Source organism: Passer domesticus, chromosome 24 (assembly GCF_036417665.1).
Source record: "Passer domesticus isolate bPasDom1 chromosome 24, bPasDom1.hap1, whole genome shotgun sequence".
NCBI classification, from domain to species: Eukaryota; Metazoa; Chordata; class Aves; order Passeriformes; family Passeridae; genus Passer; species Passer domesticus.
In genome coordinates this window covers 7,018,229-7,044,708 of record NC_087497.1, presented here as the reverse complement: position 1 = coordinate 7,044,708, position 26,480 = coordinate 7,018,229, and the positions used below count along the sequence as shown (strand labels likewise).

The window sequence follows — 26,480 nt, the reverse complement described above, 5'->3', positions numbered from 1 at the left end:
CATCTGGCTCTGCAAACTGAAAACCTCCCTTCAGGTATGTCCTTTCTTATTTTTCCCTTTTTCAAATATAATAAATAGATAGTTTTTTAAGTTCCCAGCCATCTGAACTACCCACGCTCAGGGCTGCAATATGCCTAATGCCATGAATGCTGAATTTCAGTAAATGCTTCCTGGGGATACAAAACTTCCAGCTCTCAAAGCCACCTCTGTGTTCAGCAGCAAATTCAGGACAGCACCTATCCAAAGGGAGCCTGAAAGTCACGGTTCCCTGAAAGTCAAAGCATGTTTTATTGACTGCAGTCAAGAGAATCAAAGATCTGGAGACCTGGACTCCCACGGAATAAACCACATTATTCCTGTGCAGTGATCATTCCTCTCCCAGACATGAATTCCAGCCAGCCTCCCTGCTGGGAATGATTAAAGACCCCTTCAACAATCAGCCAATTGACAAATAAGCAGGTGAACAAGTGAAAGAAAACAAGGGGATATGATGGCCTGCCAGCACTGATGAGAGCAGTTGTGTCACCTGGAGGGAAGTGCAGCTCCCTAGGTGCTGCCGGTGGTTTGCTGTACAAAACTGGGGTGTAGCCGTGGGGGATGTCACTTCTCAACTATCAAAACCCCATCTGGGGGAAGGCAGAGCCTGTGCAGATGCAGCTACAAGTCGGGGATGACATTTCCCTTCCTCCAGGTTTCCCTTCCCAGCTCCTGCTGCTGACTGGGCTCTGGAGCTGGGGGCAGAGCCTGGCAGTGCCCAGCTCCATCCCCGGGGGGACACCACCAGAACGGCACCATGAACCTGCAAACTCTGCTGGCCTGTGGCCTGGACACCCCAAGAACAGCCCCAGACCCACAGCTCGTGGTCAGGCTTCTCCATGCCTCTGAGGTTTTGGGGTGAAGCTCTGGAGCAAGAAAAGATGGAAGGAGCAGGACAGCTCTGGGGTGTGACTAGCTCAGGAGCACCCCAAAACCCCCTGTGCACCCTGCACAAAAAGGTGGGACACTGCCAGGACCAGGGCAGGGAGAGCTTCCCACCCTGTTTTGGTATCCCTGTGCTCTGCTCCTGCTCTCCAGGGTGGCTTGAGCCCAAAATTAGAGCACCCAGCAGAGCCACTGCCAACAAGGGGAGCAGCCCCAGGGAGTGAGGGGCCTGGCTGGTGGCACTGGCAAACACCCTGGTGACAAAGTCCCCACTGCAGGCACTGTGGCATGGAGGCCTTCCCCCTCCCCAGCACCCCATGCCAGGAATTTCTCATCTCAGCAGAAATCCCCGGGGTTGTTTGTGCTCCACCTCAGAGCTGGAAGAGCCGCTCCCCTCGCCCCGGGTGTCTGGGATGGCTCTGAGAGCCAGCTGGCTCTGCCAGGTGGGATTGTCCCCTCCCCAGGAAACCCCTAGGGTCCCACAGGACCAAAAAGCCAGGCTGGGGCCAGGGATTTTTACAGGATGTGTCCCTGGGGCTCGGGGGGCACAGCTGTGTGGACAGCAAGTGAATCCCTCCTGTAGAAGCCATCCAGTGTTTTTCCAGCATCTTTATTGGCAAGCCCAGTGCTGAGTGCCCGTCCTGCCCTGTGTCCAGCACCGAGTGTGGCTGTCCCACCGTGTCCCCAGCTTCCCGATGGCTCCACTGAGGGGCCTGCTCCAGGGCTGAGTGCTGAGAAAGCCGCCCAGGGCTCTCCCTGCACAGCCAGGTGGCTCAGGCCAGGATGGGGTAGGTGGCCTCGGTGGCCACCCCACAGTTGTTGTCCTTCATGGCCATGAGGACGTAGCCGTCGTTGCCCCAGTAGGTGGACCAGGAGTTCTTGATGAGCCAGTAGGTCTCTCCCTGCAGGACCCCGTAGCCCACGGCCAGCACCGCGTGGTCCAGAGACCCCGGCGTGTTGTCTGCAGGGAGTGACACACAGAGGGCTCAGCACCCCTGCCTGCTGTCCAGAGAGCCTCCCTTTCCAGAGACCATTCTTTTCCCGAGACCATCCCTGCCTGGAGAAGATCCCTGCCCAGTAATCCCTGTCCAGAGGACATCCCAGTCCGGACAGCATCCCTGCTCCCAGGGCTACCCTCGGTGCTACAGGGGACTTCAGGGCTCATCCCCTCCACCCCGCCCTTGACCAAAACCATGGTTCCTGGGTGCCCTGGCATCTCCTCAGGCACCCAGGCCCTCCTGTGCCCCATGTGCTGCTTGTCTCACCGCACTTGGGCTCGTAGTAGACGCCGTTGGAGTAGAAGGAGAAGCTCTTGTGCGAGGCGTCGATGCTGACGGCCACGGGGCCGTGCTTGTAGATGGCAGCTTTGACTGCAGTGACGTTGCCCGAGGTGACGTTGACGTAACCCGTGATGTTGGCCAGCATCTCAGACTGGTTGTAGTGGCACAAGCCATTCTACACACCCAGGGGACACACACTGTCATCAGAATCCCTGGCTGGGACCTGCCCCCCCGCCTGACCCCGCGGATGCAGGCAGAATCTGGATCTGCAGGAATTTGGATCAGATCTGGATCTGATCTGGAATTTGGGCTGTGAGAGCCCCAGGCTCTGACCCCACGCTCCTCCCAAGCCCAGGGTGCTGGGGGTGTTTCCCAGCAGCTCAAGGACACAAGGAGGGGAGCTGGCTCTGCACCCAAAGCCCTGGACGCTGTTGCCTGCGTCTTGCTGCCACAGCCCCATCCCCAGGCAGCTTTGCTCCATCCCTGGGTACCCCGGGCATAGAGTGACTCATGGCACCACGCACAGGTGGAGGAGCCTCGTCCCTGTTTTGCAAGAAGAGAAACTGAGGAACACGGTGACAAAACAGCCGGGATGAGCCCTGGGGCTTGGCTTTGACAGGACTGTGAACCACGGCAGCCTGGTGCCTTGGGGACGAGGTGACATCCTCATCTCAAGAGCCTGTTAGTGCCTCTGACACATCCAGGGGGGTCCCACCATGGCTTTAAAGCCCCAGGATGTTGGGAAGGCCACAGGGACAAGGGCCTCCTCACCTGCCCCTTGTAGGTGCCGTAGGACTCGGTGCTGGCAATGCCCCCGTGCTTTTTGATCCACTCGTATGCCCGCCACTCCTCGCCCCCGTCGCAGGCGTAGTTCCCAAAGCCCCAGGAGCAGTCAATGAGGACTTGCTGGGACAGGGGGGTCAGCACGCCGGTCTGCAGGGGGACACAGCTCAGGGATGGGGACAGGCACCCTGCCAGCGCCCCATCCGCTCCGTGGGGCACAGCCCTGCTCCCACCTTGAGGAAGAGGGCGCCTTCCATGGCTCCCGTTGTAGCAAAGCTCCAGCACGACCCACAGACAGCCTGATCCTTCACGGGGGTGACAGCGCCTGGGGACAACGGGGCACGGGAGGAGAAACTGGGTTGGCACTGAGGGATGGAGGCAGGTGGAAGGGAAACTGAGGCACGAGGTGAGGTCCTGAGACAGCACAGCCAGATCTCAGTGCTAACTGAAAAGGGGGAAATGCACTACAGAACCTGGGACCCCCACCCTGGGCTAGGGGCAAGCTCTGAGGGTGTCACTCCCAGCTGATAGGGACATGGGTGAAGCCAGATGTTGCTTCAGATGTCACATCTGTCCCTGGGGCACCAGAGTGAATTCAGGGCCAAGTGCTGACCCAGCTGCCTTTAGTCACAGAGGCACAGAATGGTTTTGGTTGAAGGGGCCTCAAACACCACCTCGTTCCACCCCTGCCGTGGGCAGGAACACCTTCCACTGCCCCAGGTTGCTCCAAGCCCCGTCACCCTGGCCTTGGCCAGCCCCAGGTTCTCAGTACAGCCCGTTCCAGTGCCTCACCAACCTCACAGCTGTGCAGCCCAGGGACAGCACAGTCCCACAGGCCCCTCAGTGCAGTGATGGGGAGCACAGGCTTGGCTGAGGAGCACCGAGCCCCAAAGCACCCCGCTGTCCCCCCGACCCCACACGCACCGTACATGCGCCAGTCCAGGCTCTCGGGCAGGATGATGCCGGCGTAGAGCTCGGTGGGGAAGGGCAGCCCACGGTTGGGGGTGCCGCTGCGCCGGCGGCCCCGCAGCGCTGCCAGCTCCTGCGGCGTGCGGTCGGCCAGGTGGTTCAGGGACAGCGTGTAGGACAGCGCGGCGCGGTTCCGCGAGTGCACAAACCTGCCGCCACGGCAGAGACAGCGCCAGCTGGCACTGCCACACCCCTAGGGCGCCAGCAGCACCCCCAGAGGGCCGGCACCCCCCCGCCTGTACCTCATGTTGTGCACGAAGATGCTCTGCCTGTGCTCCAGCTCCCGCGCGGAGCCGTAGTGCCTCCCCATCTGCCGGCGGTAGTCGTGGAACACCCGGTGTGCCCAGGGCGGCTGCTGGCCCACCAGGTCCTCCATGGGGTTTGCCAGCACGCGGTGCTCCGCCACGCTGCCCGGCAGCACCCCGCACTTGGTCTCTGGGGAGCGAGAGAGGAGCTGTCAGCCCAAGCCCCACAGGTGTAGCTATGATATTTTATGAAAAATCCTTTCTTAGGATTTTTTCCGTCCTGAGGAGCTGAGAGCCTCAGGAAAGAAATGTAAACTATAACTGTGTGCTGCTGTGGGATGCAACAGGTGCATCTTCCATTGGTCCATGTGGATTGTTTTCAATTGATAACCAATCACAGCCACCTGTGCCAAGGCTGTGAGCAGTCACAGGATTTTGTTATGCATTCTATTCTATTCTATTCTATTCTATTCTATTCTATTCTATTCTATTCTGTTCTGTTCTGTTCTGTTCTTGTTCTTTGTAGCCTTCTGGTCCTTCCTCTCTCTCTGTTCTTTTAGTATAGTTTTAATGTAGTACTTTAATATAATATATAACATAATAAATCAGCCTTCTGAAAAAAATGGAGTCAAGCCTCGTGTCCTCACACATGAGATGTTCGCCACAACACACGGGCAGGATGGGGGCCCTCCCTGCTCACCGTTCACGGGGAGGTCGAAGACCGAGGGCGGGTAGCTGTTGTCAAAGTCCGTGTAGGCGATTTCGTACTTGTCGTAGTGGGAGCCCAGCAGGCTGTTGTAGCCCCGCATCTCGTAGTGCACGGGGGCCACCCCACAGCTGGAGTTGGTCACCCACAGCGTGTAGACGTTCTTCTTCTGCTCCCAGCGGGTGACGTTCTGCCACACGGCGCAGTACCGGCCCTCGTAGTACTCCTCCCGCAGGAACTGGGGGGACACGGCCTCAGGAAGGGGACCCCAACATCCCCCCGGCCACCTCCAACCTCCCCCAGGCCACCTGCTGCCCACCCAGCCCCTCTGCACAGCCCAATGCTCTCCAGCTGGATCCAGTGGCTGCGTGGCCATTGGCACACAGCCATGCATGGGATGGAACTGGGGCAAGGATATGGGGTGCAACAAAGGGCAGACCCCCCTGTGTGGCTCAGCAGCGCCCTGGGGACACTCCACTGTGCACAGCAATCTGTGCACCCGCAGCAGCGAGTCTGGCTGCACCATTTCTCCAAAATCCTGGAAAGATTTCAGGTTTTTCCTGTGTGTTTCCAAGCTCTCGCCATGCCGGCATGTCCAGCTCCGTGACAACCTGCTGTCCCCACTGCTCACGTGCTGTGCCCAGCCCTGAGGCAGGCTGGGGCCGGCAGCAGCTGAGCTGCCGTGCAGAGGCTTGCCCAAACCACGCCGAAATGCCAGTGTTTGTGTGGGATGTGACACGTCCCAGCACGGCTGCTGGAGTTGGGAAAGGCTCCAGGAGTCCGGCCCCGATCCGGGTGGGGAAGTGACCCTCCCTGCACCCTGGGCTGTGGGGACATGTTCCGGCCGGTGCCAGCACCCTGCAGCCCTTGGACAGGGAGGAGAGCCTCCCAGCACCCCCTGGCACAGCCTGCAGGTGCTCTGGGAGGCAGCTCAGGTCTGGGCTCCGAGGTTTCCCACCTTAAAGCCGCTCATGCTGGGGAAGACGCTCTGAGCCGTGACCACGTCCTCCTTGGAGCCGGGCAGCTGGAAGCACTTCCTGGTGTTCACCTCCTTCTCGGTCGTCTCTGGCGTGATCTTGTACCTCATGCCATAGGGCTTCACCGCTGCCAGCTGGTAGGTTATCACCTGCCCTGTGCCAGGGAAGGGGAAACTGAGGCACAGAGTCCTGCTGGTGCGGGGGGGGCGCAGCTGGTGCCCACCTCTCACCTCCGTAGTACTGGATGCGGCTCTTGTTCCCCGTCAGGTTGTACCAGGCTTCAAAGGGCTCCTCGATCTCGGCGTAGGGCAGCTTAATGACCCCTGCAGAGGGGGCATTGGCCCCGGCACAGGACACAGCTCAGCCCCAAGCCCCAGCACCCCAGCATCCCTGCCTGAGCCCCCGGAGTCTGCAGACCCACGGCTGACCAAGGCAGTGCCCCACTGGGCTGTGGGGACCTGCCCCAGTTTGGCACTGGGACAGCCTGGTCAGGGCCGTGCTGAGCATCCTGTGCTCCCCCACAGGGCACTGGGGGTCTGTCAGGGTGTGCCCATTACCTCGGACGTGGTAGATGGAGCCGAACTGAGGGGGTGGGCGGGAGAGCCCATGGTCCTGTCCTGAAAGGCAGAGAGGGGCAGGGTGAGGGGGCTGTGTGTTCCCCCAGCTGAGATGGGGATGGGAGGCTGCCAAGCCAGTGCTCCCCTTCCCTGCAGCCTGGGGCTTCCCTTCTTGGCCAGAGGAGCTTCCTGAGCTCATCCCAAGGCACATCCAAGGGACACTGAGGCACTGACACCTCCCAGGGTCAGCACCGTGACACTGCAGCCAGCCCTGCACTGCTGCACCCCCAGGGAACCCCAGCACTGTTGGGGTGATGCCCCAGTGTCACCCCCAGCACTGGTGGCCCTGGCCTGGAATATTTCCAAGGTGGGACCCAGCCAAGCTGTCCCCAACACACAGAGCATTGTTGAGGGGTGCCAGGGACCTTACTGGTTCTGCCTGGCATCTCCCAGTGACCTCGCCAGCCTCCCCCCGGGCTCCCAGCTTGTGCAACCCCACGCCAACACAAGTGCTGGGAACGAGCCCTTCCCTCCCTCAGCATCTTCCTCCTCGCCGGGAGCGACCGGCAGCACCTGCCCGGACCCGGACCGCGCCCGCCCAGCCCGGGAGAGCCGGGAGCAGCCCTGCCCCCGACCCTGGGGGAGCTGGGGACGAGCAGACCCCCACCTGCAGCCCAGGCTGTGCCATGGGGACCCATCACAGCCACCTCGGGGCACCCACAGGCAGCAACGGGTGCAGCCCCCTCCCCGCCCTGCTCGGCTCCATCAGCACCCAGAAAGGGGGTCCCACGGGGGCACGGCCGCCCTGCCACCCCTGTGCCCTCACACTCGCCTGTCCTGCCTGGTTGGGTTAAACCCCTTGGGTTAAAGCCTCAATTTGGTTTTATTTTCACGCCTCAGCCCCACCAAGCCCTCAAGACACATCCCCCCCTGCCCTCTTTGCCCCTATCTCAGCTGTGTCTTGGAGGAACTGCAAATTTTGGGGCCCGACGAGCAGTGAAACCACTTCCCCAGACCGAACCCTCCCTGCAGCGCAGCTGGAGGAGATCTGGGGGTGCTCCCATCTCCCTCCCGTGCCCGGGTGTCCCCAGCGGTGGCAGGGCCAGGGCCAGACTCACCCCGGACGGCGATGCAGAGTGCGGAGGCCACGAGGCAGCGGAGGACACCCATCGCTGCCGCCCGGCCCCGGCTGCGCCGCTTTAAGCCGGGCCGGCGGCGGGGAAACCCGGCCGAGCCAATGCAGAAAGCGGGGCCCTCCCCGAGGAGGGAAGGAACCCGCATCATGTGGTGCCTGGCGGGGGGACGGGCACCCCGGCTCGGCGTGTCCCGGCAGGGCCCCGCGGTCGGGGATGGAGCAACGCCGGGGCCCGCGGGGCGCGGGGGGTGCGGGACGAGCCCCGGAACGCCCCGAGCAGCGCCCGGGTGCGTGCCCTGCATGGATCTGCGGGGCTGGGCTCAGCCAGGCTTGCCTCGCTCAAGATCAGTCAGGAGGTGACAAGACAAGGGTGACAGCAGCGGGGAGCGGGTCCCTAGCCTGCACCGAGGGGAGCAGCGAGGCCAGACTCACGGACACAGAGGAAAGGGGGTCGTAGAGGGAGGGCTCACTGCAGGGTGAGGAGCAGGAGGAGGGGGAGGAAGGCTCTGGAGGGATGGGGAGGATCCAGCCCAGTTGTGTGGGAGGACAGTGGGGCAGAGCCGGGACAGAGCCAGCTCCGGGGGGCTTGGAGAGGATGTGGGGAGGGGGCTCAGACAGGGCTGGGGAGGCTCGGAGAGGCTGCAGGGGGATCACCGGGATCTGGGGGGTTCAGGCGGGGTGCAGGGGGATCACACAGGGGTCTGGGTGGTTTACCCCAGCCCCAGAGCTCACTGAAGTTTGTGGTTCGGTGTGACCGATACCAAATCTCGGGGTCATCCCACCAACAACTTTGTCTGGACAAGGGGTAGATAAGGGGTTTGATGTCTAGTGGGCAATCTATGGACACAGGACTGGCTTGAGCCACATAGGAGCTGCACCCCATCTTGGGGGGACGTGTGGGACACCCCTGGAACACAAGGCAGAGCTGCCTGCCATTCCCCAGGCATGGTGGGCTGCTCCCTGCCCCTCCAGGGATCTGCCCTGCCCGAGAGCCCGTGCCAGCAGGACAGGTGTCGTACCACCAGACCGGCCCCTTGCTCCTGTCCCTTGCAAGGCCACAGTGCTCTGTTTGATGTCCCTTTGCTGTCCCCTGCCCGTGGGCGCTCCGTCGGGGGTCTGCCCGGCTCTGGGCAGGGGCAGGCACGGGCTGGATCCGCACACTGCCTCGTAAACCCCAGCGGGCAGAGCCTGCCAATCCGCTGGGGTCCCGAGACCCCCTGGCGCCCGCCCCGCTGTGCCCCCTCCGCGGGCAGGCTGGGGAGCCACGGTGGCCCGGGGGGTGACCCGGGGGGTGGCTCGGGGGGTGCCCCGCAGGGTGACCCGCAGCGTGCCCCGCAGCGTGCCCCGCAGGGTGCCCCGCAGGGTGCCCCGCAGCGTGCCCCGCAGGGTGACCCGCAGGGTGACCCGCAGGGTGCCCCGCAGGGTGCCCCGCAGCGTGCCCCGCAGGGTGCCCCGCAGCGTGCCCCGCAGCGTGCCCCGCAGGGTGCCCCGCAGGGTGCCCCGCAGCGTGACCCGCAGGGTGACCCGCAGCGTGCCCCGCAGGGTGCTGCAGCGGCGGCTGGGCTGGCTGGTACAATGAACCATTGCTGCGAGCGCGGGGAGGAAGGGGGGGCGAGGGGAGGGGAAGCTCTTGCTCGGCTGCCAGAGCCGCCGGAGAGACAGGGGAAGCTCAGGGCCGGGCGCTCCCGCTCTCCCACGGCTGCCGCCCCGGCACCCCCGGCGCTGGCCGCAGCGGGGCTGCCCCCGGTGGTCCCGGGTGCCAGGGGGTCCATGCCAGCCGGAGCAGGAGCAGGAGGTACGTGCGGCTGTGCGGGCAGGGTGGTGGGGGGCTCAGCCCTGTGACAGCAGGGGGTCTCACCCCCTTGCTGGGGGATGCCCCCTCCGTGTGTGGGTGGCTCTGGGTCCCGGGTGAGGCGGCGCTGAGCTGGGGGGACAGAGTCCCGCGACACTGGTGGGGTCTGCCGGGGGGCTGCTCTCACTGTGCCCTCACTGCCTCCCTGGGAAATGCCCGAGGGTGGGAGGACACCCCCGTCCTCGCCATCCTAGGGGGCCGCAGGTCAGCGGGGGCTGCGGGTGGAGATCTGGGGGCACCCAGCAGCTGCAGTCACCATCCCGGCACCAACTGGGGGTGACACCGCGGAGCCCGCGGAGCACATGGTGCCCTCAGCGTGCCGGAGCCGCAGGCTGGGCAGGGGACAGGACACCCTGGGGACACATACACACACCTGTGCCCTCCGTCCCTGCCGGTGCCCGTGGGGTCCCAGCCCAGCCAGCGCTCCGGGGCGATGCTGCAGGCTCAGCTCCCCGGGGCTGAGGCTGGGGAAGCTGCAGGGGCTCAGGCCCTGGCCGGAGCGGATGCTCCCCCCGGTCCCTGCAGCTCTGCTTCGTCCCTGATCCTTGGTGTGTCCCAAGGAGGGACAGGAACTCGCTGCTTCCTGCCCTGCACAATTCCCTCCCCACCCCGCTCCTCCCGGGACATTGTATTTGGAGCCCTGGCTGGCTCCCTCCCTCCGCCCCTGCAGCCCCTTGGATCCGGGAATTGCTCTTCTTCCAGCGGAAATCCTGCTTTCCCAGCCAGCGATGGGGCTGCAGGGCTGGGGAAGGGGGGGCTCCCTCCCTGCCGAGCATCTTGTGCCAGGGAGGGGGCAAGGGGACCCCTCTGCCACGGGCCTGGTGGCTGACAGGTGGGCTTGCAGAGAAGATCACTTTTGGGGGTTGGCAACCCTTCAGTTTTCGTCCCAGGGAATAGCCCTGCTTGTGGGCATGCAGGGTGTGGGGTGTCACCCCTCCGTGCACCCCTCGTTCTGGAGCTGGAGCAGGGCTCCATCTCCAGGTGTCACTGGGATGGCCTTGGGGCTGGGGGCAGTGGGGAAGGGGCAGGAACACGCCACCACCTGCCACGGAGCTGGAACAAGGAGCAGATGGGGCAGGCAGGTGTGGCCTCTGTCCCCTCCCCAGGTCTGTGGGGTCCTGGGCATGGGACGGTGGCACAGCTGTGTCCTAATGAGCCACCTTCCCCTCTGCCTCATGCCTGCTCTCCTGCTGGGACCGGGGAGCTCCGGAGCTGCGGGGTGACAGAGGAACCTCGGTGGCACCAGCTGGGCTGTGCAGCCCTCTCGGTTCCTCTTCCCAGGGAGCAGGAGCCGGGTCACCCCGGAGCAGTGCAGGATGACAGCGTGGGACAGGGCATGGAGGGGTCCAGGACACGCAGGGGGCTGAGCCCCGCTGCCACCCCTGCCTGACCCTCCCAGCTGTCACCATCCTGCCAGTCCTGCCAGTCCTGCCAGTCCTGTGGCCCCTTGTTGGCCACAGCACCATCCTCTTCCTCCCCCCACCCCACGCCGTGCTCCTGCTGCTTCCTCTTCCCTCTGCCGAGCTGCTGTGTGAGTTCCTCTGGCAGCACCTCCTGCCCAGGGCCTCGTGGCCCCCTCAGCCTGGCCAATGCCACCATGATTGTCCCCACGGCACGGGGGGTGCCATTCCCAGCACCCCCACATGGCTCCACAGGGCTGCAGCCCCCAGAGCCTGACTTCTCCACACTCTTATTCCATGAGGGGCGAGGATGCAGGGATGGAGGTGACCCCAGGGGTAGCTCAGCTCTGCGGGTGACAAGTGGGGTGACAACTGGGCCTGTAAGGGGTATTGTGCCCTGTCTAGCAGCTGGGCATGGGGCTGAGCTGCCCCGTGTCCCAGGGGCCTGGGGAACAGATGGATGGGCAGCCAGGGACGTGGCTGCTCCGTGCCCAGCCATGCCCGGCGGGACAGGGGTGAGGGATTGGCCGGGGTTCAGCGCGGGTGGGACCTGGCAGCTCGGCCGGGCAGCCAGGGTGGGAAGGGCTCAGCTGCCATCTGCTCCCCGGCTCCAGGCAGCTCCTTTTTGGGAGAGCTGGAGCCAGACACCACCGTGCAGCCATCGGCCACGGCACCAGCTGGGTCCCCTTCCCGTGGACAGCGTGAGGGATGGCTCTGAGCCACCCTGCAGTGAGCTCAGGGGCTCTTGGGAAGGGGAGGCCTGGGTGCAATGCTGCTGCACATCACCTGGACCCGTGATGCTGTGCTACAGAGGGTTTCTGCTTGCCTGGAAATGCCCCTTGCCATCCCTGTCCCTGCTGGCACCTGTGGCAGCTCCACTGCTTGGTCAGCGCTGAAATTCAGCAAAATGGGAAGTTTCTGAATGTGGGGGGGGGGGTGATTCCCACTCGGGGGGGTCAGGGTTTGTGAGAGCCAGGGTTGTCCATCAGTTTGAATAGCCACTAATTATCATCAGGAATAAAACCCCCAACGGGCCGAGTTTCCTCAGATTTGGCAACGCTGCCCTGTCGGCAACGGCTGCAGCCTTGCCACACCACCAGTGTGCAGAGCAGAGATGGAAAGGGAGAGCTGGGCTCCTTCCAGCCCTGCTGAGAGAGAGGAAAGGGAATCAATAACCATGATTGGGAAGATCTGCCTGAACCGTCTCACCCAGCCCAAACCTTTGTCTCCTCGTGCTCACTGGAGTGCAGAGGGCAGGACACCTTCCCCTCCTTCCCTCCTTCCCTCTGTCTCAGCTGCAGACAGAGGCGTGCTGCAGGCTGGAAGCTGTGCCCGGTGCAAACTGGGCAGGCTGGTGTGGGTGTTTGCCCAGCAGCCAGGCAATAACAGGGCTGGGGATGGACTGTCCATAGAGCTGTGACAAGAGAGGCCTGACTTCCTCCTCCTCCTCCTCCTCTGTGACACCTTCTCGCCACATGTGGCCGGAAGAGCCTGTGCTGACCACAGCAGTGTGAGCAGGGACCTTGCTCCCCAAAACACCCACTCCCCAGCAAGCAGAGGGCGTGGGGATGGGGACCCTTTGGGGGCTCCTTCCCACCGGGTCTGGCTCTCCTTCAGCTGCCCTGAAAGGACGTGAGCGGTGTGGTGAGGACACAGTGAGAGAAAAACCCACTTGAGGATGTGGTTTCAGCCCACACCGGGGTGTTGCAGCCCTCGGAGGAATGTTGCAGCTTCGTGGGGGTGTTGCAGATCATTTTAGCTCATGCAGGGGGTTGCAGCCTGGGAAGGGATGTTGTAGCCCACGGAGGGGTGTTGTGGCTCGTGCAGGAGTGGTACAGCCCGTGCACGGGTGCTTTGGTCCATGCAGGGGTGTTGTAGCTCATGCAGGGGTGTTACAGCCATGCAAGTGGTGTTGCAGCCCATGTGGTTGGTGTTGCAGCCCGTGTAGAGGTGTTGTAGCCCATGGCAAGGGTGTTGCATCCTGTTATGGGGTGTTTCAAGCTCTTCGGGGGTATTCTAGCCTTTGGCAGAAGTGTTTCAGCACGGGCAGGGGTGTAGCAGCCCTGGGAGGGGTGCTTCAGTGCGTGCAGAGGTGTTGCAGCCTGTACAGGGGTGTTTTATCCCGCGGAGGAGTGCTACAGCCCATGCCAAGGGCATCTGAACCCATGCAAGGGTGCTGCCCCCACCTGATCCCTCCCTGCTGTCCACAGGTGACTCTTCTCCTCCCTGGGGTGGCATGGAGCAGCTGGAGTGACCTGAGGAGTCGTCGCAGTGAGTGGGGCTGCCGTGGAGCACCCCGGGGTGCCAGGGGCACGTGGGGTCCCCGGGCAGCAGAGCCCTCCTTGCAGCAGTGCCCACGGGGACCCCGGTGTCCCCCTGCTGAGCTGGGGGGTGGCAGGGTGCACCCCAGTGCCTGTCCCCATGCGGGCACTGGCAGCCACGTGTGCCCCCTGCTCACGGACCCTCTGTCCCACAGGCGGTGCCCAGGATGGGCTGCGTGCCCTGCAAGGAGAGGGGGGCTGGCAAAGGGCAGGCAGGGGGCGAGGGGGGCTCCCTCCAGCCCCCTGCCTCGCAGTACGACCCCGACCCCACGCAGCCGGGGGCCATCTTCACCCGCATCCCCGACTTCAACAACTTCCAGGGGCCAGCCGTGCCCCCGGCCCCGGAGCCGGGGGGCTTCACCTCCAGCGCGCTGCCAGCGCGGAGCGGGGGCATCTCAGGTCAGCAGGGCGGCTCCAGGTGGGGAGGTGGCCAGCCACACCCCTGGGCTGCCCCTCTGGGCTCACCGGGGTCCCCTCCGTGTGCCACAGGCGGGGGGGTGACGCTCTTCATCGCCCTGTACGACTACGAGGCCAGGACGGAGGATGACTTGACATTCCAGAAAGGGGAGAAGTTCCACATCATCAACAACACGTGAGCCTCCCCCGGGCCTCCTGCCGCCCCCAGCCCCACATGCCAGCCCGGGGAGGAGCCTCTGTGCCTCGGGCAGCCCCCAGCCTGGGGACCCAGGCTGTGTCTGGGCTGCCCCACTCGGTACCAGGGCCGCGGGTCGTGAGCTGAGTGGTCTCAGCAGAGATGGGTGGGGAAGAGCAGGGTCCGTGCAGGGTGGGGAGGCACACAGAGGGTCTGTCCGTCTGTCCCTCCTCCTCCACGGTCTCTGTTTCCCTGCCCAGGGAGGGGGACTGGTGGGAGGCCAGGTCGCTGAGCTCGGGAGCCACTGGCTACATCCCCAGCAACTACGTGGCCCCCGTGGACTCCATCCAGGCAGAAGAGTGAGTGTCGGGGGAAAAGGGATGGACACACAGCCCAGCCCCCCCTGCCTCGGGCCCAGGTGCCCCGTGAGCCCCGGCAGGGCTGCATGGGGGGGTCTGTGGTCCCTCTGGTGCCTCCCTGGCGCTGAGCCCATCCCGTGGCAGGTGGTACTTTGGGAAGATCGGGCGCAAGGACGCGGAGCGGCAGCTCCTGTGCCACGGCAACGCCAGAGGCACCTTCCTCATCCGGGAGAGCGAGACCACCAAAGGTACAGGGACAGCGTGGGGCACCAGGGGCTGTGCCCCGCGCCCCTCCCTGACCCGTGCCCCCACAGGTGCCTACTCCCTGTCCATCCGGGACTGGGACGAGGCCAAGGGGGACCACGTGAAGCACTATAAGATCCGGAAGCTGGACAGCGGGGGGTACTACATCACCACCCGGGCCCAGTTCAGCACCGTGCAGCAGCTGGTCCAGCACTACATAGGTAGGGTGGGGTGGCGTGGGGGGCGCAAGGGGGGCCAACAGGAGGGGTGGGAATGCCCAGAAGACCCTTTGGTAAGAGACTGGGCTGACCTGGGGAAGGAGGGGGCTGTTCTGTTGGTGGCATTAGGGGGCTCCTGAGTCTCCCCCTTTCCATGCCCAGGGTGCAGGGGGTTCCTGTTGTCTCTGGGGGTGGGCATCACACACTCCCTGGGTGCAGCTGGGGGTCTGGGGGTCCCGCCAGGCCAGGGGGGTGCAGAGCTGTCCCTGGGGCAGGTGGAGGGGGGTGCATTTGTGTCGTGGGGGTGACTGGGTGGTGCAGGAGCCGTGCTGATGCCGGGGGTGCTGGGAGGGGACGGAGGGCTCCGTGCCCACACTGACTCTGTGCCCTGCTCCCGTGCTGCAGAGCGGGCGGCGGGGCTGTGCTGCCGCCTGGCTGTGCCGTGCCACAAGGGAACCCCCAAACTGGCCGACCTCTCAGTCAAAACCAAAGACGTGTGGGAGATCCCCCGCGAGTCCCTCCAGCTCCTCAAGAAGCTGGGAAATGGGCAGTTCGGGGAAGTCTGGATGGGTAGGGCCTGGTGGGCAAGCCAGGGCAAGAGGCAGGGGGGACGTGGGGGTACCCCCAGGCCTGGTGCCCCACTGGGAAAAGCTCGTGCCTGCCAGGACAGGCTGAGTGACACTGATTTGCTGGCATGAGGAATTATCCCATGTCCTCCTCTGGGCTCACAACGGGTCCCCCAGGATGCCCCATGTCACCTCTGCATGGGCAAGCAGACCCCACTGCAGATGGGACCACAGGACCAGGCCAGGGGGTCCCACCTTCATCATCCTCTTCCTCTGGCATTGCTTGCTTCCTCCACTCATGCATGCTGCCTTCATCCCATCACATCCCTCCCTCCTCTTCCCTGCCTGCCCCCCATGCCCCGCAGAGTACAACGATGGGTTGTGCCATCTGCTCACCCACCCGTGCCCTGCCGTGAAGCCCCAGACCCTGGGATTAGCTAAGGACGCCTGGGAGATAGCACGGGAATCCGTCACCCTGGACAAGAAACTTGGCATGGGATGTTTTGGAGACGTGTGGATGGGTAAGGCTGGCCCGGCCGGCCGGGGTGGGGGAGCACAGCGGGCAGGAGAAGCTCCCTTCTGTCCTGGCAGGAGCATCACAGGGTGCCAGGTGGCACCCGCTGGTGTGGGGGAGACTGAAACTTGGCACAGAATCCACGAAGGGTTTGGGAATGGGGTGAGGTTGGTGCTGGGGTGAGGGGAACTCCTTGTCCTGGGTGGGGTGCAGTGGGAGCACAATCCCCCCCAAGGGATCCCTTCCTTGCCCTGCCCTGATTCCTTACCCATCCATCCATCCATCCATCCATCCATCCATCCATCCATCCATCCATCATCCATCCATCCAGCCATCCATCATCCATCCACCATCCATCCAGCCATCCGCACAAGCAGCAAGCATGCACCCACACACTCCTCCCTCCACGCAGCCCTCTGTCCTGGGCTGGCTGTCCCCTGGGCTCGTGGTGACTCCGTGTCCCCACCCCAGGGACGTGGAATGGCACCACGAAGGTGGCAGTGAAGACGCTGAAGCCAGGGACCATGTCCCCTGAGGCCTTCCTGGAGGAGGCCCAGATCATGAAGCGGCTGCGGCACGACAAGCTGGTGCAGCTCTACGCCGTGGTGTCGGAGGAGCCCATCTACATCGTCACCGAGTTCATGAGCCAGGGTGAGCGGGGCACCTGCCCGGGCACGAGGGCACCCTCGGGTTTTGGGGGTCTCTGACGGCGACTCCTGCTGCCTGCAGGCAGCTTGCTGGATTTCCTGAAGGATGGGGACGGTCGCTACCTGAAGCTGCCCCAGCTGGTGGACATGGCTGCCCAGGTACGGGGGGCTGGTGCAGGGTGGGGGCGCACCCCGGGGGGCTCTGGGGGGTCCTCACCTCTCCGTGCCCCTCAGATTGCGGCGGGCATGGCGTACATCGAGAGGATGAACTACATCCACCGGGATCTCCGCGCCGCCAACATCCTGGTGGGAGACAACCTGGTGTGCAAGATCGCCGACTTCGGCCTCGCTCGCCTCATCGAGGATGACGAGTACACGGCACGGCAGGGTGGGAGCACCTGCGCCGTGTCCCCTGCTGTGTCCCCTAGCCTGGAGATGGCCACCCCCAGGCAGGGTGACCTGGGCAGTGGGTGCCCCGAGTGCGCCAGGGAAGGGGTATCCTGGGTGAGGGACACCCCAGATTTTGGGTGTTTTGGGTGATGGATACCTTGGATCACCCCGGGGAATGGGTGTCCCAGAGGTTGGGTGCCCCAGGGAATGGGTGCCCCAGGGAATGGGTGCCCAGGGAATGGGTGCCCCCAGCAGACAGGTGCCAGGGTGTGGGTATTTCGGTTGATGGATGTCCCAGGTGAGGGTACCCCAGGTGCAGAGTGTCCCCAGTGCAGGGTGCCTTGGGTGCTGGGTGTCCCATGTGTGGGCTGCCCCAGGCAGTGGTGTCATGGGTGCTGGGTGCCCCTAGGGCAGGGTGCCCCCCGTTCTGGGTGCCCCCATGCAGGACACCCTCAGCACGGGGCACTTCAGGTGATTTGCCTCGGATGAGGGGTGTCCCAGGGGTGGGCTGTCCCCAGAGGGGGGTGCACCAGGTGCAGGCCTCTCCGGGTGCAGGGGCAGCCCCTCACCTGTGTCCCACTGCAGGTGCCAAGTTCCCCATCAAGTGGACAGCTCCGGAGGCTGCGCTTTTTGGGAGGTTCACCATCAAGTCGGACGTCTGGTCCTTTGGCATCCTCCTGACGGAGCTGGTGACCAAAGGCCGCGTGCCCTACCCAGGTATGGCCTTCTGGGGCAGGGGCACCCCGGGGTGGGCTGGGCAGGGCGCAGACCGGGGCAGATTCTGTCCCGTGCCTCAGTTTCCCCATCAGAGGGACCAGTGCTGAACTGGGCTCCTACCCAGACCACAGGGCAATGCCCCTGTGTGCCTCAGTTTCCCCAGTGGCTGGTGGCAGGGGGTGCTGGCACTGAGCAGGAGGGCCCTTGTCACGCAGGGATGAACAACCGGGAGGTGCTGGAGCAGGTGGAGCGGGGGTACCGCATGCAGTGCCCGGGGAGCTGCCCCCCTTCCCTGCACGAGCTGATGGTGCAGTGCTGGAAGAGGGAGCCCGAGGAGCGCCCCACCTTCGAGTACCTCCAGTCCTTCCTCGAGGACTATTTCACTGCCACCGAGCCCCAGTACCAGCCCGGGGACAACCAGTGACCCGGGGCTGGCACTCCCCGCAAGCTCTGGGCTGCCTTTGGGGTGAATCTCTTTTTTCTTTAGAGGTGGTTGCTTCCTTTGTCTGTGCCCCCACAAAATGCCTTTTAGGGGTGCTCAGGGTGCCCAGGGCGGACACAGGGCTTTGCACAAGAATGCTGGACTCAGAGAGAAAACAAAACTGTGCACCCCAGCCCTCCCTTCCCCCACTCCCTTTATTGCCTTCACACCCAGCTTTGAACCTGAGAGGGGCTTTGGCTGCAGGGGGGACTGTGGGGACCCCCGTGAACCCCCCCAGACCCACAGAGTAGCAGAGGGCTCGGGGGGAGCTCCCCACGCCAGCCCAAATCTCTTCTGGGAGCACAGCTGCGTGGGGTCCCAAAGTCCTGGCACTGACCTGTGGGAGGTCATCCCAACCCTCCTTCCCTTTGTCTCTCCTTTAATTTATAAGATTTTATATGATGCCTCCCCCAAGCAGCCATCGACCCCACCAAGGGATCCCAGTACTCGGGGGACCCCCTTGTCCCCCTCTTGCTTTCGTAGAGCCAAGTGCTGAGAGCCAAACACCCAGCCCTGCTTGCCCTGGGGGTGCTGCGGGGGGTCCTGGGGGGTCTGGGCAGGCTGGGGCAGCTCTGCCCCAGGGGCTGCTCCCTCCTGGCAGGACGAGGGCACGGGGTGGGCTCAGCAGCCCCACTGCCCCCGGGGCTGCAGCCTGGCTCCATGACTGGGGGGACATGTCAGTGTGAATGCAGGGTGCCCCCCTGCCCCTCCAGCGCCCCCATTTTGAGTGGGGTCCCAGTCCCGTGCCCCGTGGCCAGTAACGCCCCCGCACCCCCAGGGCAGTGCCGTGGCGGGAGGGAAGGGCAGGGGAGGGATCTGTTGTTTATTTTTTTTTATGAAGTCTGTAAATACAGAGAAATAAAACCTTTCTAACAAGCTGGGGGCAGCCGGGTCCCTCTGCCCCTGCCCCACCCCAAGGGAGAGCAGCTGCCCCGGGTGGGCAAAAGCACTGGGGGTGCTTAGAGCTGGGGCGCAACACTGAGGGGGTTCCAAGTTCAGCCAAACCAGGACTGGGTGGTGCCCCCTCACCCCCTCCAGCCCCCGGGCACAGGTTTGGGGGTCTCCTCCAAGGGGGTGAGCAGAGAAATCCCCCCTGCCGCCAGGGCCACGAGGGGAGGGGAGGGGACACCCCAACTTCCCTTGTGAATAAAAGCCTGGAAAGGCCGGGTTGGGAAGCACCGGGGTTCACAGAGCTGCCCCCCGTGCAGAGCACCCTGCAGCCCCCCAGCTCTCCCCACCAGGGGACTGTCCCCCCCTGCCAGCTGTGGCAGGGAGGGGTCCTGTGCCGGCAGGCTGGGGAAGAAGAGGTTAATTTTCCTTGCAGCTTGGCCTCCCCAGCAGGGCCCAGCTGTGCCGGTAATGAATTCCTCAGCACTGATGGGAAGGAGGGACTGGCCCCCACCCCACTCAGGGGGACTCGGGCTATGGGGAAGATGCTGGGCTTGTGGGGAGGGGGGCAGGGGGCCAATGCCGCTGGGTTTGGGGACATTCCAGGGGCTGTGGGGACACGCTGAGGTGTTTGGGGACATTCCAGGGGCTGTGGGGACATGCCACCATCCCTGGGTACCACCAGGCATCCTCACAGCTCCTGCTTCACCCCAGCTCCTGCAAGGGCAGGGCTGGGTGTGCCCCCGCTCCCCATCCCAGGAGAAATCCCTGGGGAAGGGCCAGGCCCCAGCCAGGCAGGGTGGCGGGGTGCCCGGGGCTGGGGGACAGAGCAGCTTGGGTGCCAGGGACAGGAGAGGCCGTGGCTGCCAGCAGGCAGTCCCAGGCACAGCCCTGGTGTCTCACCGTGCCCATCCCTGGTGCCTGGCTGTGCCCACCAGCTCTGGCCTCCCCACGCCTGGGGCTGGGGCCTGGGGGTGTGGGGCCGAGATTGCAGGGGCCTGTGTGAAAGGGGGGACCCCCGTCCCAGTCCCCCCCTGCCGTGCTCCCCTCTCCCAGCACCCCCGGGAGGGGTGAGGGGCTGAAAGGATTTTGCTGCGGGGTGACCACAGGCTGGGCAGGGGAGGGGCATCGATTTTCTGCTGATGCCGAGCGCTATTGATCAGGGGTGGAGGGCGGCTGTGGGTGGGCACAGATCGCCCTTCACAGAGCTCCCAGCGGGGCCGGGAGGTGGGCAGGGAGGTGAGGACCCCCCAAAGGCGCTGCAGGCTTGTGTTTGCTTCAGAGCCTGCGCTGGGGGCTCGGAGGGGAGAGCGAAGCTCAGAGCTGGGGGGGCTGCTCTGGCCCCTTCCCCCAGGGCTGGCTGGTCCCTGCAGCTCTCCCGAGGGGGGAGAGCAGCCCTGCAGCCCTGCAGCCCTGCAGCCCTGCAGCCCTGCAGCCCTTCCCTGCCCTGCCCGAGGTCAGCCCAGCGCCCCGGCTCCCCCGGTGCCCCGGTTCCCCGTGCCCGCGGTGCCCGCACGCCGTGCCCAGCCCGGGTGGCTCTGCCGGCTGCTCGGGGCCGCGCACGGGGGTCCGGAGCCAGCGAGCCCCCGGTGCCGGGGCACAGGTGCGAGGATGCCGCAGATGGCCGGCGCTGCCGAGCCTGGCACTCGCGCTGCCGCCCCCGGCCCCTCGCCCCCCGGCGCTGCCGGGACCCCCGGGATGGGCAAGGAGCCGTCCCCACCCGCGGCAGGCGGGGTTGGTCCCTGTGCCCCCCGCCCCGCTCCCCAGGGCTGGCAGAACCCGCGGAGCCCCGGGGCGTGGAGCGGAGCCGTCTCCGCGGCAGCGGTGGCCAGACAACAGTGGAAAATGGCCAAAAATGTGGGCTTGGGCTTGACCAGGCTTGAGCCTGCCGGTCCAGGCCTGCAGGCACCGTCCCCTCAGGGGGGAAACTGAGGCACAGATGGGTTTATCTGCAGTCACCCAGCAGCTCACCACCAGTCACTGTGAGGGGACACCTTTTTCCACGGAAAAACAACGGATAATTGGGAAGAGCTGTGCACTGACAGCAGCAGCATCCGTGGCAGCAGGCTGTGGGGGAGCAGCAGGGCTGGGGACGGAGGTTTTCTGGGCGTGGGAATGGTCTGGTGGCAGGGCAAACACGGGGAGGGGGCTCAGGGGAGCCTTGCTCTGCTGGCCACGGGGCTGCTCAGAAATGGTTTTACTGGGAGAAATCGGGAACGGTTTTGCTGCTGCTCCAGGGCAGCCCGGTGCTGGAATTCGGGGATGAATTGGGCTTTTCTGCCGCAGTTACCTTTATGGAGACAAAACCTGGCTGGCCACAGCTCTCCACAGACACTGGAGGGGCAGGGAGCGCCCCGACCCCCCCAAACCCCATCTCTGGACTGTGCTCCCCACAACAGCAGCTCCTGCATCCCAGCAAAGCACCAAACACCTTCCTCTGCCCCTCGCCCCCCATCCCCGTGCCCCCAGCTCTCCCCACAGCGTCCCACTGCCTCCTGTCCCCCCGCCCCGGGGCGCTGGTGGCTTTAGGGGTGCCAGCTGCCATCCCCCCGAGCCCAGCCTTGCGGGGCCGAGCCCGGGCAGCTCCTGGCCCCGGGGGTGGGCAGGGGTGGCTCGGGGGACACGGCCGGAGCGGGGACAGCGGCGGCGGAGCAGCCGCTAGATGGTAGCGTAAGCCCACGCTGCTGACACAGCACCGGCGGGGACAGCGCCCGGGTGACCCGGGTGGCCCCGGAGCCGCCGGCCCCGCCCCGGCTCAGCTGAAATCCCCGCACGGCTGAGCGCTCGCCGCTGCGACACGAGTGGCGTGGGCACAGCTCGCTCGCCCCCGTGCCCACGGCCACGGCTGGAGCCACCCGTGCCCGCGGGGACAAGGGGGGACCCCGCTCCCAAAGCCCCTGTGCCCCAAACTCAGACTCAAACACCCCCCGAACCAGCACAGGGCACGAGGCTGACGTGAGAGGGGTCAGACCCCGGCCTGGGGACAAGCAGGGTGACCCACAAGGCACCCAGCTCAGTGTGGGGGTGCTGGGCACCCACGGGAGTCTGGCGGGGCCGGGTGGGGGGGTCCATCCTGCTGCAAACACCTCGTTTAACTCCTCATCCTCCTCCAGCCCTGCCCGGGGCTCCGTGCCAGACTGGTATATATATTTTATGATAACTATAGAGATGCACTTCAAACCTGACAAAGGACTTTGACAGTTTTAAGCATCTCTTTGATTAATACATGACCTTTTAATGCTTTGGATTAAATTAACAAATCTTTTACATTCTAACCCGTTCTGCTTGCAATGTCATGGGTTTTGCACGACCTCTCTCTCTTCCCTGCCCTGTCCCTCTCTCCCCATCCCTGCACAGGTCCAGCAATCCACAGCCCTGCAATATTCATGGGGCACAGAGCCCTGCAAAGAGAGAAGGGAGGGGATACTCCTCGGTGGCTTTTTTTTTTTTTTTTGAACCATCCCTAAAAATAGCAAGAAAATTCAAAGCTGACATTCAGGGCGAGGGGACGAGGAAGCCTGCAAAGTTGCTCACTCAGCCACCAGCAATTGCAGCGATCCTGTCTGCGTGTGCAGATTCCTCTGCTGACCGGGCTGGAGCCCAGGCCTGCACTCTGCTCGGCTCCAGGAGCAGTGCAGCCTGCTCCCCATCCTGCACAGAGCCCAGCCAGCCCCAAACCAGCCCCCCGGCCCTGCTGGGGGCACGAGGGCACGGAGCTGACACCTCTGGGTCCCAGCTGGAAGGCAGCGTGACCCCAGCTCCCCAGTTCATCCCAGTTTGGCAGTGCAGCCGGGGTGAGCAGCGTGTGTCCGGGGTTCAGGTGCCTTCCTCGCTGCCTGTTGATCCAAAAGCAGTGCCCCGCACGGGCGAGGCAGAGGGCTGCTGCACAGCCAGGTGCCGTGTCTCTCCCTGCACCCATGTGTTATTCCATCGATGACTCACGTGTTATTAGCAGCCAAGCAATATTCCCAATTCCCTGGAGTTAACCCTTCACTCGTCACTCACAAAACCACGATGTCATAACAAACATCACCGGTATTATCTGCTTTAATTATATTGTATCTACCCAGCTCCGGGAGCATTAACAGCGACGGCGACTTGGAGCTGGGGAGATGCTCCACGGAGCGGTGGGGAGCGGGGTTATGAGGTGCTCGGGAAGTTGGGAGGCAGCTCCCTGCCCTGCCACCACTGTCCCGAGGGGCCTTGCTCACCCCCTTTCCTCCTGGCATTCCCTTTATGGCATGGCCAGGAGGGGACACCGAAAAATTGGAGGAGCAGGGTGCTAGCAAACAGCAGGGATATTGGCAGGACTCAGATAAAAAAAAAGAAAAAGAAAAAAAAAATTAAAAAAAAAAAAAAAAAAAAAGAAGAAGAAGAAAAAAAATTAGTTAAAAGTTGGGGGGCGGGGGGGAAGGAAAAAAGGATGTGGTTGGCTCCATGGGCACCCTGGGCTCCAGGGGGGTGCTGACCTGGACACAGCGATGAACCTGTGCCCTCCAGCCGGTGGGGAGGGGGTCTGCAGAGAGGGGCTGCGTGCCCAAACCCTGCCCCGCCGGGGAGGGGGCGCGCAGTGCGGGTGCCACCCGGGAGAGGGCAGCAATGCCCCGCGCATCCCGCCGGCACCTCGGGGAGCGGGGCCAGCCCGGGGGGACCCTCCCCAGGGGTGTCCCCCCCGGAGTGTCCCCTCTCCGCGAGTGTCCCCCGCTCCCGGAGCGGCGCTCGGCGGCCGCGCTCCCGCTGTCGCCCCTCCCTGCGCGCTTCGCAGCGACTGGGAGGAGAAAGCGGGGGGGGAAGGAAGGAGGGGAAAAAAAAGAGGGGGGGGGAAAGGAAGGACTACAAGGCCCGGCATGCCCCGGCGGTGCTGCACGGCTCCCCGGGGTGCCGGATGCTGGCCGTGCCGCTGACAGCGGAGCGGAGCGGAGCCGCGGTGCCCGCCGCGCACGGAGCGAGGAGCGAGGGGCTGGGCGCGCCTGGCCGCCGGCTCTGCTCCCCCCCTTTTATCCCAGCCCCCACAAAGCCGGGAGCGGCAGAAGGCAAGAGAGAGGGAGGAGGTGGTGGTGGAGGAGGAGGAGGAGGAGGAGGAGGGAGGAGGAGGAGGAGGAGGAGGAGGAGGAAGGGGGGAGGCAGCGGCAAGCCAGGGCTCTGCTGCGCTGTGTCTTTCTTTGCTTTCCGCAGGCGGCGGGCGGCGGAGGCGCAGAGGGGAGGTCGGTTCCCCTCCGCCTCCCGCTCCGCTGCCTTTTGTGTGTGTGTGAGAGGCGAAGGGGGGGGGGAGAAAAAAAGAGGAGGAAAAAAAGGGGGAAAAAAAGGTGAAAAAAAAGGGGGAGCGAAAAAAAAAGGAAAAAAAGGGGAAAAAAATAAGCTAAGCGGTAGAGGGGAGAGAAAATCCCGGAAAAAATAAAATAGAGGGGTGGAGGGGGGGAGAGGGAAGGAGGAAAGAGCAGGCAGGGGACGGAGGAGGGGGCGGGCTGGCAGGAGCGGAGTTGCCTGGGGAGAATGTGAGCAGGAGGCGCTGGAAATGCTCTCGTTGAAGGTGGCGAGCGGTGCCGAGGGCTCCGGGACCCCCGCGGCCGGTCAGGACGCAGCCCCGGCGGGCGGCAGGAGCCTCCCCAAGCGGGCGGGCTCCGAGGGGCGCGGAGCGCAGGAGCCGGCGGGTGAGTACCGGGGTCCCCCGCCTTTGTGTGGGGCCGGGAGGGGGGAAGGACACGCGGGACACCCCCTTTGGGCAGAGCGGGGGGGGCAGGAGGCGGCGTGTCGCGTGCATGTGTGTCCCCCCCCCCGCGCCGTCCCCTCCGCCGAAGTTGCGCGGCGAGTTGGTGCCAAATTGCCGGAGTTTAATGGCACTTGTGGTGGGGAGGGGCGTGCGGGCGCGGGGGGCCCGGGGCGAGCCCCCCAGGGCGCGGGGGCTGCCGCCGCCGCCGGTTCGGCCGCTCCCCCCGGACACCCCCGGCTGTGCCCCCCCGGTGCGAGCGGTGAGTGACAGCTGTCAGAGCCGGCTCCGGCCGCTAGAAGGCAGAGCCTGTCAGCGGCGCGGGGGGCTAGGGGGGCTCCCCGGAGAGCACGGGGACCCCCGGGGCACAGCCTGCCCCCCCTTCCCCCGGCGGGCCGGCTCGGGGGAGCGGCGCGCAGCCCCCGGGAGGCTGCGGGGCCAGGGGCGTGCGGGAGGCTCCCCCAGCCCCGGCGGTGAAGTTGCGTGGTCCGCGGCGCGGGGCTCGGCGAGCGGTTGTTACTCCCGTGCCTGTCATCCCCCCTCTGATTTGTTTTTATCGATCAGCTGATTTACCCCCCCCTCCCACCCCCCCCGCGCGGCCCCTCGGTGCTGGCGACAGGGACCACGGGGGACCGCGGTGGCTCCGGCGGGGGCTGGAGTCACCCCACGGGGTCACGCTGACGCCAGCCCCTCTGTGTTTGATGTCCCCGAGGCCGACGCAGGTGGAGACACCTGAGTCCCCGCTCGTTGGTGTGCTGGGGGCCGGGGGGCCTGGTGCCCCCAGCCCGGGGCTGCCGGCAGAGCCCCCCAAAAGCAGCGGGGTGAGCTCATTGTGTGCCACGGCGCGCCGTGGAGTCACTCCAGATTTCTCCTGGCGTGCCAGAGAGCAGAGGCGAACCCCCGGGGCGCCGGGCACGGATCCTGCCCCGCTCTCCTTCCCACCCTGCTCCGAGTCGGGGGCGCGTGGTCTGGATCGAGGCCCCCCTCCCCAGCCTCTCCCCCTTTCCTCGCCCCCCCAGGTGTCCCCTTACACTGGCTTCTCCTGCTGGGCTGTGGAATTTGCAGGGGAGGGTGGTGGTGGTGGTGGGGAGCGGGGGGTGGAAGAGGAGGGCGGAGGGGGGGGCTGGAGAAGGGATGGCGCGGCGCCAAATTCCGCTCTGCCATGTCTCTGTAACCTGAATAGGCCAACTCCATCCCCGGTGCGAGTCCCCCGGGGCTCTGCCGCGCTCCGATGCAGGCGGGCGGGAGGTGGCTTTGGCCCGGCTGGTGGCGTGTGCCCCTGCAGCCCGCGGGCCCAGCCCGGTTCCCTCCCGGGCACCGGGCACCGGGCAGGAGGCGGATTTGGGCTGGGGGAGAGGGGCTGGCACCGCGGGTAGCCAAGGACATCCCCGGAGCGGGGCGGCCGGCGAGGAGAGGCCATGGAAGCCCGTGGAAGGTTACGGGAAGCCTGGGGGGGCTGGCGCTGCCCTGGCCTCCTTAGAGGAGGCAGCAGGGACCCGGGGCAGGCTATTTCTGCTGAGATCCCGAGGAAAGCTCTGGGAGAATTGTGGGCTTCTATAAATAGTGTGTGTCAGCCGAGTGGAAACAGGGCCTTGAAATGCTCCTGCTATTCTCCCGAGTGCTTGGAACCAGCTCTTGGTAAACAGGGCAGCGGTGGGGAGGGCTGTTTCCTTCTTCCGGGCTCGGTAACAGGAGCGGGAGGGATGTGGGGGGGATTTTTGCCTGGCGATATGGCAGCGTTCCCCCCCTGGGGCCGGCCGGCGGGATGCTGGGCTGTGGCCGGGCTGCCCGGATGCGGGATGGCCCCTGAGTGCGCCGCAGATGTGTGTCCTCCCCCCCCGCCGTCCCCTCCCCGCCCCACCGCCCGCCGAACTTCGGGGCTGGGATGCGCCGTGCGCTCCTCGGGGAGCCGGGGATGCCGGGGCAGGATTTTGGGATGCGAGGGCTCAGCTGGCCGGGAGATGCTCGGCACAGCCCCTCCTCTGGCCGGCACGGGGGTGCCGGGGGTCACA

General features: G+C 65.0%; 3 protein-coding genes across 11 annotated transcripts in view; 2 read left to right on the top strand and 1 right to left on the bottom strand.

The window, feature by feature from the left end:
• Positions 1-1,515: 1,515 nt before the first annotated feature.
• On the bottom strand, positions 1,516-8,018 carry LOC135285833 (counting factor associated protein D-like). Its single transcript, XM_064398524.1, has 11 exons — positions 7,557-8,018; positions 6,439-6,498; positions 6,112-6,204; positions 5,863-6,035; positions 4,899-5,142; positions 4,196-4,388; positions 3,909-4,102; positions 3,218-3,309; positions 2,973-3,134; positions 2,187-2,376; positions 1,516-1,882 (listed from the first exon to the last, which is right to left on the bottom strand). The coding sequence occupies exons 1-11, from the start codon at positions 7,873-7,875 to the stop codon at positions 1,695-1,697; spliced, it is 1,908 nt and encodes a 635-aa protein (XP_064254594.1). The 5' UTR covers positions 7,876-8,018; the 3' UTR covers positions 1,516-1,694.
• Positions 8,019-9,230: 1,212 nt separating this feature from the next.
• On the top strand, positions 9,231-22,057 carry FGR (FGR proto-oncogene, Src family tyrosine kinase). Of its 5 annotated transcripts, none has more exons than XM_064398401.1 (13): positions 9,231-9,368; positions 13,036-13,096; positions 13,302-13,545; positions 13,636-13,738; positions 13,999-14,097; positions 14,242-14,345; positions 14,412-14,561; positions 15,490-15,645; positions 16,110-16,289; positions 16,368-16,444; positions 16,520-16,673; positions 17,261-17,392; positions 17,608-22,057. In XM_064398401.1, exons 3-13 carry the CDS (start codon positions 13,314-13,316, stop codon positions 17,814-17,816), a joined length of 1,596 nt encoding a protein of 531 aa, XP_064254471.1. In that variant the 5' UTR covers positions 9,231-9,368; positions 13,036-13,096; positions 13,302-13,313; the 3' UTR covers positions 17,817-22,057. The 5 variants fall into 5 exon arrangements, with proteins under 5 accessions (XP_064254471.1, XP_064254468.1, XP_064254472.1 ...); XM_064398398.1 differs by lacking the exon at positions 15,490-15,645 and adding an exon at positions 14,964-15,128; XM_064398402.1 differs by lacking the exon at positions 15,490-15,645.
• Positions 22,058-23,576: 1,519 nt separating this feature from the next.
• Positions 23,577-26,480, top strand: part of AHDC1 (AT-hook DNA binding motif containing 1) — a 51,779-nt gene continuing 48,875 nt past the window's right edge. The window contains exons 1-2 of one of the 5 annotated variants that reach the window (XM_064398678.1): positions 23,577-23,794; positions 24,292-24,412. Coding sequence is in view for 1 of the 5 variants with exons in the window: in XM_064398677.1 (XP_064254747.1) it covers positions 24,277-24,412 (136 nt within the window). In the remaining 4 variants the exon portion in view is untranslated. Of the gene's footprint in view, positions 23,795-23,881; positions 24,068-24,180; positions 24,413-26,480 lie in introns of those variants that run through there. The other 4 variants (XM_064398681.1, XM_064398682.1, XM_064398679.1 and 1 more) reach the window with 4 other exon arrangements.

What these genes read in the sequence shown, in the direction of transcription:
- LOC135285833 (XM_064398524.1), bottom strand. Translation starts at nt 7,875, where the DNA reads ATGCAGGGCACGCACCCGGGCGCTGCTCGGGGCGTTCCGGGGCTCGTC. An exon ending in CTTCGACCTCCCCGTGAACG is followed by an intron (nt 4,389 to 4,898) that starts GTGAGCAGGGAG and finishes CTCGCTCCCCAG; the next exon opens with AGACCAAGTGCGGGGTGCTG. An exon ending in CCTGGACTGGCGCATGTACG is followed by an intron (nt 3,310 to 3,908) that starts GTGCGTGTGGGG and finishes CGTTGTCCCCAG; the next exon opens with GCGCTGTCACCCCCGTGAAG.
- FGR (XM_064398398.1), top strand. Translation starts at nt 13,314, where the DNA reads ATGGGCTGCGTGCCCTGCAAGGAGAGGGGGGCTGGCAAAGGGCAGGCA. An exon ending in CACCGAGTTCATGAGCCAGG is followed by an intron (nt 16,290 to 16,367) that starts GTGAGCGGGGCA and finishes TGCTGCCTGCAG; the next exon opens with GCAGCTTGCTGGATTTCCTG. An exon ending in AGGCCGCGTGCCCTACCCAG is followed by an intron (nt 17,393 to 17,607) that starts GTATGGCCTTCT and finishes CTTGTCACGCAG; the next exon opens with GGATGAACAACCGGGAGGTG.